The sequence below is a fragment of the Triplophysa rosa genome, linkage group LG5 (genome assembly GCF_024868665.1).
Source record: "Triplophysa rosa linkage group LG5, Trosa_1v2, whole genome shotgun sequence".
NCBI classification, from domain to species: Eukaryota; Metazoa; Chordata; class Actinopteri; order Cypriniformes; family Nemacheilidae; genus Triplophysa; species Triplophysa rosa.
The window spans coordinates 9,843,033-9,858,077 of NC_079894.1; the positions used below are offsets into that span (position 1 = coordinate 9,843,033).

Here is a 15,045-nt window from a genome sequence, read left to right on the forward strand (position 1 = left end):
TATATTATTGTTTCATATCAATATAGCCTAACTGTGCATCATGAAGAAAGGTTTCGGACAGGACGGGTGGATGTTATAACTCACAGCCAAGAGTGATTAAAAAGACATATTTGTTGAGAGTTTGAACAGATAAGCTGTTTGGGGTCACTGCACTAAAACGGATTTGAAAGAGTGGAGAGCGTCGCTTCTCAGAGATTTTTCAGGGTCAGATTTCAGCAGTGCTGTATAGTGCTGAGACTGAGGCAGTCTTTGTTCTGTGTGCTACTTCAGTCAGTCTAAAGTGAGAGTCTAAGAGAGTCAGTTTGGAGGAGAGAAGTCTGGGTGGAGAGAAAGCACGCGTCACAGCACTCTGCCAGTGTGGAAATGCGTTTTAGTGTAAAACGTGCATGTTGGGATTTAATGAAAATGAAATTTGGGTAAGTCGATTGAATTGAATTGAATTTGATTTAATTTAATTCATATATTGTATTATGTTGGTAATTAACATGATTGTGTTCATTTAGTGTCGTGTTTTGGCTTGTTGGTTCACATCTCGCCTTGAGTTATCTCTCATCAGCTCTTCATGTGATGGAAGGTAAGTTCTTAATTTTATATAGAGAGAAACGCTTAATTAACTTTATTCAATCATTGCTTTTACTGTAACAGTGTTATACTTTAGACCACTGGGATGCACGGAAAAAATTTACATTTTGTTTTGAACAGTCTACATGCATGCCTTGACAAAATATTAGGTCAAAACTGACACCTGTAGGCCAAAAACGTGTGTGTTTCTGGTTGACATCAGGTGTGATGGGGCTGTCTGTGGTGATTCTGGATTAGGTGGCATGTCGTAAACCATGTGTTGTCTTGTCGGATAAGTCAAGTGGTGTGAACAGATGAAGCGGTTCTGTAGAGGCAGGTGGCCTCTTTTATTGCCATGTTAGTTGTGTATGTTTCCAGCACTGTCCAAAACTTGGCATGGATTCCCGGCCTACATATTTCAACACAATATTTTGCTCAGACATCAGAAGTGGTCAAATTAAGGGATAAACTGTCAGAATCAAGTAAATCCCTCAAATCCTCTTTATGCAGGTTAGTTAATAGACCCTCTGTCTTCAAAAGGCAATCATCCAAACAACATGACATCCACATAACTTCATCTGCTCTCCACTGACCCGAAATGACTCTTATTTCTCCTATTTCTAAAATCCTCATGTTAAGTAATAAACCCTGAAACAAAGTTTTCACATTATATGACAGTATGATCTTATGATAGAAACATGCCTTGCAGATGAATAGCTTAATTTAGCAAAGAGATGTTCATGTGATTTGAGATCCAGATATTTCTCCAGATTTTTATTTGTGGTAATCGTGCCACATTGTAGATCATACAGAAATATTTGTTTTGTAGGCCAAAAAGGTCTGCAACTCAGTAAAACAAAGTGTAAACATTATACAGTTTGACAATATGTGGCTTTAATACTGTGGTTTACACAAAAATCGATTAACATTTAGAGTGTAAAAATGCACGCAATTCATTCATATCTTATGTTTACAGCTATTTTAATTTAATGTATTAAATATACAGTGTTGTACATATGAACAACTTTCTATACCTTGTGGCCTGCTGACAGGTCCATACCTGCTGCCAGATTAATTTGCACTTATCTCATGTTGTGTGAAGATGCTCATTTGTATTACAGTGGCTGTTTGAAATGAATTTGTTGGCACAATTAATGGCAACATGTTTGTTAGCCATTTATCACCACTGTATTTGTCATCTCTGGAAAGATGTTTGTTTTTGGTGGTAGTGCATGCATTATATGAGTAGTAATTGTGGTCATTTGTCAGTGGATATGAAGCCATTAGTATTGTGGTCACTTTCTGTAAGGTCTGGAATGAGCAGGTGCAGAATGACAGTTTGTTTCATTTGTTTATTTTATTCAGTTTAATTTTATTTAAATGTAATAACTTTTAAAATGTGTTTCTGATTAAGCAATGGAAATTAACATTGAGAGGAAAGGTACTCACTAAAACCAGCAGCTACTGTAAATGTCCACTTATTCAATTGCATAGAATAGTGCAATAACTTACACCCTGTCTACACCAGATACTAGTGGCGCATCCGGTGTGGAGAATTTCTTTAAATTATAATGGATTCTAATGGGTTCTATTGTATTTTGTTATGTCGTGCCGCATCACGTCGCTTCCGATGTAGAGCTCTTTCCCGTTAAGATAGTGCCTGGCCTCTAAATTTATGCTGTTATCTAAAAGGTACATTTTAGTCAGATTTTACCGTAAAAATAATCAACATGTTACTGTAAATGTAACAATATTTGTAGCATTGTTTATTTGCAGTATACCACAGATTTGTGAGCATTATTGTTGTCCATGCTGTTTCCTAGGCCATGTTACGGTACATTACTGTAAAACACTGAACATGCTCAATGACATCACTGATTCACAAGTTTCCATCTGACATACAATACAGTCATTAAGCCCTTACAGTGATCTGTTATTCATTAATAGACAATGTGGAAAAAGTGCATCACCCCCGTGCACACCACCTCATGTAAACCCACCCTCTGCCCAGAAGTCTGGGTCAGATTGAGTTGAGATCTTCATTTGTTTTTGTTAATAAAGACAGGCATGTCTGTGTAGTTAAAATGTGTGAGTTAAAATTGTGTGTGAAATCACACTGGGGAACTGAATTGTTATTCATTGGAACAGAACCATTATAACCGGGACAATGCCACTGGAGCAACCTCAGGTTGAGTGTCTTGTTGAAGGGTAATGGTGTGCTTCTTGAGCCTTAAAGGGATAGTTCACCAAAAAATTACTTGTTTCTTAATTTACTCTTTTCAATCCTGTAACTTTTTCTTTAATGGAAAACCTTTACAATGTGTATTACTTGCTGCATTGTGGGGTTTAAATCTGTTTTTCAGAATGGAAAACATGACATCAAAGGGTTCCCACAGAGCAATCCTAAAAGACAAGAATGACAAGAATAATACAACAAATACATCAAGAAAATAAAGTAATCTGTCTTTGTAATTTATTTAATTCATAATAATCTAATTAATTACTATACTGCAAAAACAGTGATTTCTTTATTATTTTTAAGAGGTTTTAATTAAGCTGATGACCCCAAAAACCCAACCCTACATTAAACCCTACCTCTTCTATGGATTCTTTGTCCATTCTAAATTAATTGTACACTTTTTTAATCACTTGAGGAGTCTCCTTTGCTGTTGTTGGTCAGCTGTGACCTCAAGGTGCGGTGACTGAGTGATTGAGGTTGAACAGAGTATTGGGTGGGATGCTTGTCCTAAACATTCCTATGAATCTCTGCCCAGCAGTCAGGCTTAATAACAACCCTCACTCTATATTACAATTAGGGTAGATTTCCTCAACACACGAACACGTATAGCTGCAACATCACCGGTACTCACAAGAGCAAGCTGTCATCAGATTTAGGATATATATTCTCTGGTAGAAATTAGTTAAGTTCCTCCACATACTTGTAAATACGGAAAATGTGTAACGTTGGTTCTGTCATCAGAGTAGTTTTAACAAAACTGTTTAGTAAAAAAGAGTATTTCAAGAGTCTTTTGTATACTGTAATCATTTTTAGCCGTGCAAAGGCCTGTGTTAAGAACAGATCAAATTCAAGTTAAAAGGAATATAGCGCATGAGTTGTTTAGACTCCTTTTTGTAATTTTGGGGCTTGGCTGCCCCCATGCTTGATCATGTTAGTGGCCAGGATATTTCTCAATTCACCCTTTGTGTTCAATAGAAGCAAGAAAGTTACACGTTTGGAACAACATGAGGGTGTATTATTACATTTAGGGTCAACTATGTCTTAAAAAGTTTGATTTCTTCATAGATTTGATTTATATTTTTGTTAGGAAGTTGGTTTTTAAGGCTGTATCTTAATATTGGAAAAACAGATGAACCAAAAATAAATTACTAAAAAGTTTAATAATGGTAGTAAAAAGATAGGGAAATTCAGCAGTAAAATATAAGAGGAATAGACTGACTGGAAGTGTAAACAAACATTAAACCAAACCTTTCCCACTCGCAACACGTTGCAAAAAGTTGACTTAAATATCTGCAACATGTAAAGATGGGGTGGGGGCAGATTCTGAAATGAAAACACATTTTACACAGAAGCAGCATTGAGTTTGAGCTCACTCTCTGCACTTAGGTGTATATGAAGGGCAGATCTCTGAAATGTTATAATGACCTGAGTCAGAGTGAAGAACAGTAGGCCACTGTCTGCTCCAACATAGCTCCTCCCACCCAACTAACAACTTAACCTGATTGGCTCAATAAACTGTGTGTGATGTCATCCACTGCCTAGGTCATGGTACCAAGTGTTGCACTCACAAGTGTCGTTTTCTTAATACCTTATAAAATATACCTTAATATATTAGTCAATATTCACTGTTAGTTTAGCATTTGACAATCTGCATTACAGTGTATTTTGTATATCCTCCACTGATGTATACATCCTATAATTATTAGCAATACCAGTTACAGACAGTTGTACAGTTTGTTGGACCGTAATTTAACATTTATGCATTTGGCAGACGCTTTTATTTATCCAAAGTGACTTACATCGCATTGTACTATACATTTTTGTTTCTGACTATGTGCAATCCCTTGGGATTGAACCCGAGACCTTTGCGTTGCTAGCGCCATAACCACTGAGCCACAGGAAAGCTGGATGGTAATTGGATGGATGCTGCTCTTAAATGAAGGAAGGTAAAGAATGGAAACAATTAGTAAGACAAAAGGCCAGAAAACACAATCTGACATCAAGTACGCAGTCGTCCTTATGTCGCAGCAAAACCAGACTAAAAAGCCTTTGGAGTGTGATTTTGATTTAATGTGGCTAAGCACTGTTTTTGTTCACCCACAAAGCCTCCTTAATTTTGCTAATTGATTAGTGAACCCCGGTTTCTGTCAGTTTCTGTTATTCCGCTTGCTCTGATGATAATCCCTCAATAATCCATCAGTGGACACGACGCACCTTCAAACTGCTGCCAAACCCAGTGCAAGGATCCCATTCTTTTAAGAGCTGTAGTCTTCATTTGTTTTCACAATTATATGAAACTTTTTGTTGTGTGGTTTTAGAGGCTCGGCTTGAATGAAGAAGCAGGTCTTAAACGGCATGTTCTGTTACTGACCACTAGAGAGAGCTGAAGGATCACATTCTGCTCGTTCTGTTCTGCACATGGGTTCATGAACTTGAACATTCAGAAAAAAGGTACAAAACTTCACTTTTTGAAGTACAATTGCTGTCATAGGGGTGGTATTTATAAAGGGATAGTTCACCCAAAAATTAAAATGTTGTAATTTGGTAATCTTGTCATTTCCGCAGAACACAAAAGAAGATATTTTGAAGAATGTTGGTAAACGAACATTGACTTGAACTGATTTTGTGTTGGTGGAATAGAATGGGTAAAAATGGGTACCGCGTTTTTTTTGGTTACCACCGTTTTTCAGAATTGTCTTCTTTTGTGTTCTGCAGAAGAAAGAGTCATACAGGTTGAAATGACTTGAGGGTGAGTAAATGATGACAGAATTTTCATTTTTGGGTGAATTATCACTTTAAGGTATCCTTTTTGTACCTCTAATGGTACAAAAGATAAAATGATGTACCTTTTTGGGTACAGCCCTAAGGACCTGTTGTGTACCTTTACACCGCATCTACACCGGACGAGGCGGAACGCGACAAGACAAAAGAAACCAAACCCACTATAATTGAAAATATTGTCCACACTGGATGCGACGCGATGCGCTGGTCGCATCCAGTGTACACGGTGTTAGGGTACAGTTATATGTTTTGTTCCCCTTGAAACAAAATTGTACCTTCACACTATGTAGGTTATTTCTGCCAATGCTAACTAATATGGAAAACTGATTAAATTATAAAATAAATACATTTTAGGTGTTCTCAAAATGTCAATGTACACTGTAAAAAATGAACAGTTGGATCAACTTAAAAAAGGTACTTGAATTGGTAACACTTAAAAAATTAAGTTGGTCCCACTTAAATTTCCTAACTATCAAAAGTCACCATCATGGTGATCGTGTTTCCTTGAGTTGGGCTCTTGACTTTTATATGTTGATTATTTGCTGTGCTGTAACTGTGTGCTTTTAAAGTACATTTGTTATGGCAATAAAACGAGAAATGGATCAAATAGTGTTGATTCTTGGTCATTGAAATCACCATCATATTTTGAATATGAAAGTGATGAGGGAGGCGGGACGAGAGCCGTGAGGCGGGGCTGGTGGCGTGAGTGATAGTGGGAATCAGCTGTGCGCACACCGGTCCCGCATGTCTCACGGAGGAGATCAGGAGCATAAGAGGACGAGTGACAGGACTACGGACGAGAGAGGACCGGGCCCGGACATGTTAAGTTTTATTTATGTTTGTGTGGCCGGCAGTCTACCATGAGGTGGCTGTCGGCCCTTTTACTTCCGTGTTATTGTTTGTTTATTTTGATTAAAGTTTGTGAATGTTCGCCGGTTCCCGCCTCCTTCCTTCCCTATTTTGAACTGTATTACAATGAACATTTTAGATCATTAGGACATTATATTTGATTGTATTTTAATGTCTAAAATGATTTGTGAAAACAGAATGCAAATAAAACCTTTAACTGTAGTAGAGTTTAGAATCACACAGTCACATCTATTAGTGTATGAATCTCAACAATGGTGACAATCAACAAAAGAAAGCTTCATGCTGCAATGCATGCTGGGTAACATCATAGTACAAAACTCATTCATGATTCCCAGCATGCATTGCGGTTGATCTGTTAATCTGAATTATTTTGATGGTTGTCACCATTGTTGAGATTTATACACAGATTCTTGATGTCTGTGTGTGTCTAAACGCTGCTGTAGTTTACAGCTTTATTTGCGTCCAGTTTCACTTTTCACGGATATTTTTAGACATCAGAATGCAATCAAACTATCAGAATCAGAATCAGAATCAGAAGAGCTTTATTGCCAAGTGTGCTTGCACACACAAGGAATTTTCTTTGGTGTTGGAAGCTTCTAGTACAGACATTCAACACAATGACAATACAATATAATTCGATTTACAGTCTAAAAGATTCTAAATTGTGCATATATAAAATAAAGACTATTTTACAGAAAATGGGGGATAATAACATATAAGAGACATTGTACAGGGTAGTATATAGTAGAATAAACATATTAACAGATTGTATGTACACTTGTGCAAATGGATAATTTAGTAAGTAGAGGTAGTGTTATATACATGTATACATAAGATGTAGATATAATAAGGCACAGTAGTGCACACTATAGGAGTAGTGGAAGTGGAATATTGCTCTTAAGGAGCAGTTATCTGTTTAGGAGGGAGATTGCCTGGGGGAAGAAGCTGCTTCTGTGTCTGGAAGTCCTGGTGTTTGGTGCTCTAAAGCGCCGGCCAGAGGGCAGCAGATCAAAAAGTTTGTGTGCTGGGTGTGTGGAGTCAATGATGATATACTACACTATATTTTTTCTATGAAGGTATTTCAGTAGCAAAACTTGAGAGCTTGTACATCTTAAATTGAAAACTTGTAAATTAAGTATTTGTACTTGTATGCTAAAATGTACACTCGCAGCCCCAATGTGAAAACCCGTAAAGTAAATATCTGAAGTTGAATGTAGATTTGCACCCGTAAACAATAATCACAAACCTGTGTTCTGAGTTTAAAGCTGCAGACAAATAGACCCAAATGTATAAAATGGCATTTGCAAAAATAAATCGACAGGCACAAATGTGTAGTGCACATTTGTACTTACTCATAGATTCAGATTCGCAGTGCAACCACAAATAGGCATCTACAACCTCTCAAACTGTCACTGCAGTTTCAAATCTTCCCGCCTTGACTTTTGCTACTACTTTCGCAGTAATATGGAGGACTAAACCTGCAAAAATTATAAATAAATAAATGTATAAATAAATAAATATATAAACGAATAAATGTAATAATATGAAAATAAATAAAGGAATGAATGGTTTGATAAAACAAAATAATTCGTTTTAGCTATTATTGATCTTAGCTTTAACTTTTCTTTTCATTTTTTAAATTGATTTATTATTTTTTGTGTCCATTTTTTAATTATTTTTAATTATTATTATTTTTTATTTTTAGATTATTTTATTTATCATTTCCTTTTATTTTTACATTTATTTATTTATACGTTTATTTATTTTTATATTTATTTATTATCGCATGTATTTATTTCCACTTTTATTTATTTATTCTTGAATTTATTCTTACTTTTCTGTGTCTTGTATGATAATTAGATGGGTTGGTCTTGCCTACTATTGGTTCAGCTAGATTGAAGCGTTTGATCGATTACTCTTGACTTGTTTTGGACTAACGTCACGTCACTCACTGATCGTTTGCTTCGTGTATAACGTTAAGTAACTATGGCGGGCGCACAATTAGCTAGAGAGTTACAGCATTTAGCCAATGAAGTCGATAACCATGCATCAAATGACTGTGTGTCATTTAGATTAGGTGCGTTATTGATGATTTATTACAGATTGACGGCGAGATAAATGACAAAGTTCTTCAAAATCTGTGCGAGTCAGGGGTGCTAAGGTGGTGACCAAGTTCCGGTTACAGGTCCTCTGCCAAAGAGGTGCATGAACGACCTCAGCAGATTCGTCGATTCTGAAAGCACAAGACGACTTGATATTAAGATGTCTAATAAACACAGACTTTCTTGTTACATGATTTTGACATTCTTGTTAAGATTGCAAATTATTGGTATGATCGCCCGTAACGGCTGAAGCGAGGTGAAAAAATAAATAAAGCGATTTGACACGGGATTCGTACCCATACAATAAAGCGAGGCAGCGTGTCACTACGGTAACAATCACACTAAGCTATTTCGCAATGCTAGCTGCTGCGGATCTTTGCAATAATATCAAGATGTCACACAACAATATGCAGCTGGATGAATCAAGGGAATATGCCCGTTTTAACTTGTGACCTCTGTGTTATTTATCTCTTATGGAATGTAGTTTACGAGTACCGTTTAGTAACCACGTCTTTTTAGAAGGAATGGTTTCCATTTGATGGCCCCTGTAGTGAAAGAACGATGCTCATTACTACCGTGTTAACTTGTGACTTAAGTTCACTATGTCTCAATTCATTTACATTATGTTACATCATGTTACATTAAATCTTTACGCTTTTTCTAACCGAAAGGCTGCTTATAACTATCACTTTGACAAAGCGTTAGCTTGCGACTTCGGTTTACAAGCTCATCTGTGTAGTTAAACCTTATTACATTTTGTGCTTTATGATTTTCACCAGTTGAACTGTAACGCCACCATAGCATAGCACCCTCTGACTCGCACAGACTTTGAATGTGCTGCAAAGAGGCTAACAACCGAGGGAGAACTTTGTCATTTATCTCGCCGTCAATCTGTAATAAATCATCAATAAGTGCATCTAATCTGAATGACACACAGTCATTTGATGCATGGTTATCGACTTCATTGGCTAAATGCTGTAACTCTCTAGCTAATTGTGCGCCCGCCATAGTTACTTAACGTTATACACGAAGCAAACGATCAGTGAGTGACGTGACGTTAGTCCAAAACAAGTCAAGAGTAATCGATCAAACGCTTCAATCTACGCTGAACCAATAGTAGGCAAGACCAACCCATCTAATTATCATACAAGACACAGAAAAGTAAGAATAAATACAAGAATAAATAAATAAAAGTGGAAATAAATACATGCGATAATAAATAAATATAAAAATAAATAAACGTATAAATAAATAAATGTAAAAATAAAAGGAAATGATAAATAAAATAATCTAAAAATAAAAAATAATAATAATTAAAAATAATTAAAAATGGACACAAAAAATAATAAATCAATTTAAAAAATGAAAAGAAAAGTTAAAGCTAAGATCAATAATAGCTAAAACGAATTATTTTGTTTTATCAAACCATTCATTCCTTTATTTATTTTCATATTATTACATTTATTCGTTTATATATTTATTTATTTATACATTTATTTATTTATAATTTTTGCAGGTTTAGTCCTCCATACGATAAACCCGTTGCAAAACTAACTTGTGCACTTGAAAGCTCAGAGGCGAGAGAAAGAACGGCATTTGATGACGTCTGTAGCTGAGCCACACCGCCCCCTAATGGTTGGGAAAATCACAATGAAAGGAGTTTTTTAAATCACTAATACAGTACTTAATTTAAGATGAAACTCTAAATCAATAAATACATTTTCCGTAACAAAAATACTACTTACGGCCTCTTTTTGACTTTAAATTAACTTTTCTATTTTATTCTCTTTTCTATTTACTGCAGTATATCTTTGTTCTATGTTTGTCCTTTATTATATATTTATTGCTTTTCTACCCCATCTGCAAAATATATTTTTTTTACAGGTACATAGGCTACTGAATGACAATAAAGATATTGAATCTGATAAGGGTGGTGTATAAATTAGCAACCTAATTAACAACCTAACTTAGCTGAAGCAATTTCGCTGATGATAATGAGCAAAATTAAAAACAGAAAATGTACAGTCAGCCTGTCATTGTGTAAGGCTCCTATATCAGAATCAGTTCTTGTATAACACTGAAGAGGTTTATTCGGCAATAACAACCGACTGGATGCATTATCCTGCGGCTAGTAATTATCACATGAGAAAATAATTGTACACTAAATATTGATTAAATATGTTTAAGCTCATCTGTTAAAAATCCAAACCTTCCATGAGAAAAAAAACTTCCAGGTAAACCCACAACCCCAATACTGTAGGCTATATGGTGGCATTGCACAGTCCTGCATACAATTTCTGTTCATTTTCAATGTCTTTACATATTGAAAATAACAAAAAATATAAAAAAGTAGAAATAGCTTAAAAGTGCAATAAGTAAGGAATAATTGACGACGGGCCCCTCGGGTGTGCATTAACTTTCGATAATTGAAAGGACCGGAGTCAATTATTCCGCTTATACCACGGTCACAACACCACAAGACGTTGTTCCGATACCACAAGACGTTGTTACGATGTTTTATCTCAAGACATTTGTATGGTATTTGTCCCGGAATGCACTTGCTGGTAGGACTAATTTCTTACGCATCTCATCTGAAGGCGTTTCTTGAGCTGCATATGCAGTTTTCCGAGAACGAGAGGAAGACAGACAGTGCACGTGCACACGCGTTTGCTTCACTGAGGGTGTAAAGACAAGTATCTATATTTGATTTGTTTTCTTCGTATTTAACACCCCTGTCGTATAAGAAAAGTATTAAGAGAAAAAAGTGACATGGAGGTTTCTGCGCCAGCTGCGGTTCTCGCAGTGGCTTAGAAAGCTTTCTGCTGTGTGTTTTAAGTCCCGTTTACCCATTCCACAGACGAATTTAACATGTTGTTGTTGTTGTTGTTATTTTTGTGCTTCGTGTTTTATCTTTAACCCGCTGATTGTGTCATGTAGTTTGCCGTTACCTTTGATACACGCTTTAGTTTTTCGTCTGAACAGTCCTGTACAGTGCTCTCGCCATTGTTGTTCAAATGTTCATGCTGTCCATAAATATTAATAGTTATTTCTTCTCAGACAATGGAATTTGCCTGTCACTTTGTCTTGTTAAATACATATTCACTGGTGGACAGTAGGCTAAACTTGGCGAAGTGATATGGAACTGTAACGCGGTCAGCAGACCTGGAACACCTTCATAGGTGTGCGTTTAACTGAAAAATAATGCACACCCGTCGAACGTTCGTCAGCCAATCAGAATGAAGCATTCAACAGCCCCGTGGTATGATGGTCAATAATACATTATAACTAAAAGAAATAATAATTCTCAAGGGTTAGGCTATAGAATCATGTTGAACTGTGTAAATGTACATTTTTATATAGTATATCAATGAACATTATAGTATACATAACGGAAAATGTAGTCAGCCTGTCGTTATATTTTAAAACAAACAATAGTACACAACGGATTATCGATAGTATACAGAATGATATCATTAAAATACATTACGAAATGATATATATACAAGATAGTATATAAGTCATGGAATAGTTATACATGATAGTATACATAAGTGTGATGGTTTCGCTTTAGTTGAAAACTGTTTTATTTAAACATTATTTAAACTATTATTTGCTAGATCCTTTCATTGTGATTTTTCCAGCCATTAGGGGGCGGTGTAGCTCAGCCACATGACGTCATCAAATGCCGTTCTTTCTCTCGCCTCTGAGCTTTCAAGTGCACAAGTTAGTTTTGCAACGGGTTTATCGCGAAAGTAGTAGCAAAAGTCAAGGCGGGAAGATTTGAAACTGCAGTGACAGATTTGAGAAGTTGTAGATGCCTATTTGTGGTTGCACAGCGAATCTGAATCTATGAGTAAGATTTGTGCCTGTCGATTTATTTTTGCAAATGCCATTTTATACATTTGGGTCTATTTGTCTGCAGCTTTAAACTCAGAACACAGGTTTGTGATTATTGTTTACGGGTGCAAATCTCGACATTCAACTTCAGATATTTACTTTACGGGTTTTCACATTGGGGCTGCAAGTGTACATTTTAGCATACAAGTACAAATACTTAATTTACAAGTTTTCAATTTAAGATGTACAAGCTCTCAAGTTTTGCTACCGAAATACCTTCATATTCTTTCAGCAGCACAGCACACAATCTAGACGAGCAGTGAATCAATCTACACAATGATGCCAATTTCAACAGCCAACAACACTTGTTATGATTCCCATTGGCATTATCATAACAAATGTACTGTAAAAGCACACAGTTACACCACAGCAATAAAATGTACTTATAGTCCAGGGTCAAGAGTCCAACTCAAGGAAACACTGATCACCATGATGGTGACTTGGACCAACTTAATTTTTTTAAGTGTTACCAATTGAAGTCATGTTTTAAGTTGATCCAACGGATCACTTTTTACAGTCTTGTCAGCTGGGAATTTTAAGTTGGACCAATTTGGACCATTTGGACTCATTTTTTTTTAAGTTGATCAATTTTTACAGTTCATATTTGACTGCTGTGCCCCAGTGTCACAATATGGGCGTTGTGAGGTTGAAAGCAGACAAAATATGTTTTCCCTGTAATAGTTCTGGCTTTTTTAGAAGCAACAGAATTGTAAGGAATATAATTACGTCTAGCACTTAATTCTGTTTATAGCTCTTAATTGTAGATCTGGCATTTGGAGGACAGTCCTGTCTAATTGCTCTATTAGGCATAATGCATTCGCATGAAGGCTACGACTTCTAATTGAGACTGTTCTATAGACTAGAAGTTCACAGGATTGCACAGCTGATGGCTTTTGACAATAAACCAATTACTGGATGTTTAAGTGGGCAGTGCTGAGGTACCGGAGGGGGAATATTGTTTCTCCTGCTTAACCTTCATAGATGCAAAGAGCTCCTGAACTCAGTGTATCTAAAGGCCACATGATACACATTTATTCTCAAAAATGTGACTCTCACAATTACCTGTACATATACTCAGCAGGATGTTTGAGACTTTCTGGGGTGAAAGGGAATTTAGATACAGTACATCAGATTGGTAAATGATGCAGATGCAGGATATGTTTAGTGAGGGCAGAAGGGCAGCTTATCCTTCAGTTACAAGTGAATTGTTTGGCCATGTTCGATGTTGGAATATTTTTTAAAAACCTTTCAGTCTTTGTGTATTTCTGCTTTGACAAATAGACTCGTACACACTCAAAAATAAGACTCTAGAAACGTATGCAATCAAATTGAATACACTCACCCATGGATGAGAACAGGCTTGTCTTTGTCACAGTATTGATGTGTTCTGATCACTGATATGTGAAAAGTTGGCTGATGATTTTGGCTCGGTACTTATGTGCCCTCATTTCCATGCTTGTGGAGTGCAAATCAGAGTTTTCCCATATTACTGGATGTGGGGACCGTATGACTATCCCTCACACAATAGGCTAATATAAATAAAACAGTACTGAATACAGTCATATAATTTGCCTAGAATGTTAAAAAACTATATTATTTGAGGTTACATATATTTACATACAGGCAGGGTTTTTCCTGGCTCAAAATGAGGCGGAAGTGGTGCCATCCTGATCTTGTACACACACACACACACACACACACACACACGCACGCACACACACGCACACACACACACACACACACACGTAGGCCTACCGTACCTTTAAGTGGCTTAACCAAAGTGACTTTGACATATTAAAAGTTCTAATAAAATTAGATACTTAATAATTGTCATTTTTTATATAAAACATAATTTTATTAAACCAAACAGAAATGTTTTTTATCATTTCAACTAACTTTTCAGCCCACAATATCCAACTGAATTAACCAGTCTTTCTAAATGAGCAAAGCTCATTCACATCTTGCGTTGTCTGTGGTTCACTTTAAATGATTCAAGGATCTCTTATATTCGCTAGTGACTGAAAAGTTCAATAGTTTAAATGAATCGGTTCAAATGAGTCATTCGTGTGCGAGTCGTTCTGAACGCAATGTGCGTTCATACTGGCGAACTCGCTGTGTACAGTATACGCTGATTCAACGATCCAACTGCACAGCTAAAGACATTACAATGATGTACGTCATGTTAATTTAATAAATTTCAAGAAATTAAACGTAGTTGGATGCAAAACAAACAGCCGTGAAACACAGGCTGACTCTTGTTCTGCAACTCTTTTTAGCGCCTCAGTGTGCGGATAACGAAACAGCGCCTCCACTGTGGCGTAATGTCGCAACTGCAGTTATAAATGACAGGCTGTTAAACGCACGCAGCATTTCTTGTGAAGACTCACAACATAGTTTTGGGGAGAGCCTGAGGCGGAACGACATTTGGCGGAGGAGGCCGCCTACAATTTCTCTATGCAGGAAAAACGTTATAAGACTAAATAACGATTGACACAAAATGACCCTGTCCAGGGCCCATATTCATGAAAAATCCTATCGCAAAGAGTTGCTCCTAGTGACAAAATTCTAAGAAAATTCTTAGAAATGTGGGCGTTT

The 15,045-nt window shown here is 36.4% G+C and overlaps 1 protein-coding gene across 1 annotated transcript in view; it reads left to right on the forward strand.

The window, feature by feature from the left end:
• The first annotated feature begins 306 nt into the window (after positions 1-306).
• Positions 307-15,045, forward strand: part of col15a1b (collagen, type XV, alpha 1b) — a 41,474-nt gene continuing 26,735 nt past the window's right edge. Inside the window, exons 1-2 of the mRNA XM_057334895.1 lie at positions 307-416; positions 504-574. Coding sequence (XP_057190878.1) covers positions 364-416; positions 504-574 — 124 coding nt within the window. The 5' untranslated portion in view covers positions 307-363. The remainder of the gene's footprint in view (positions 417-503; positions 575-15,045) is intronic.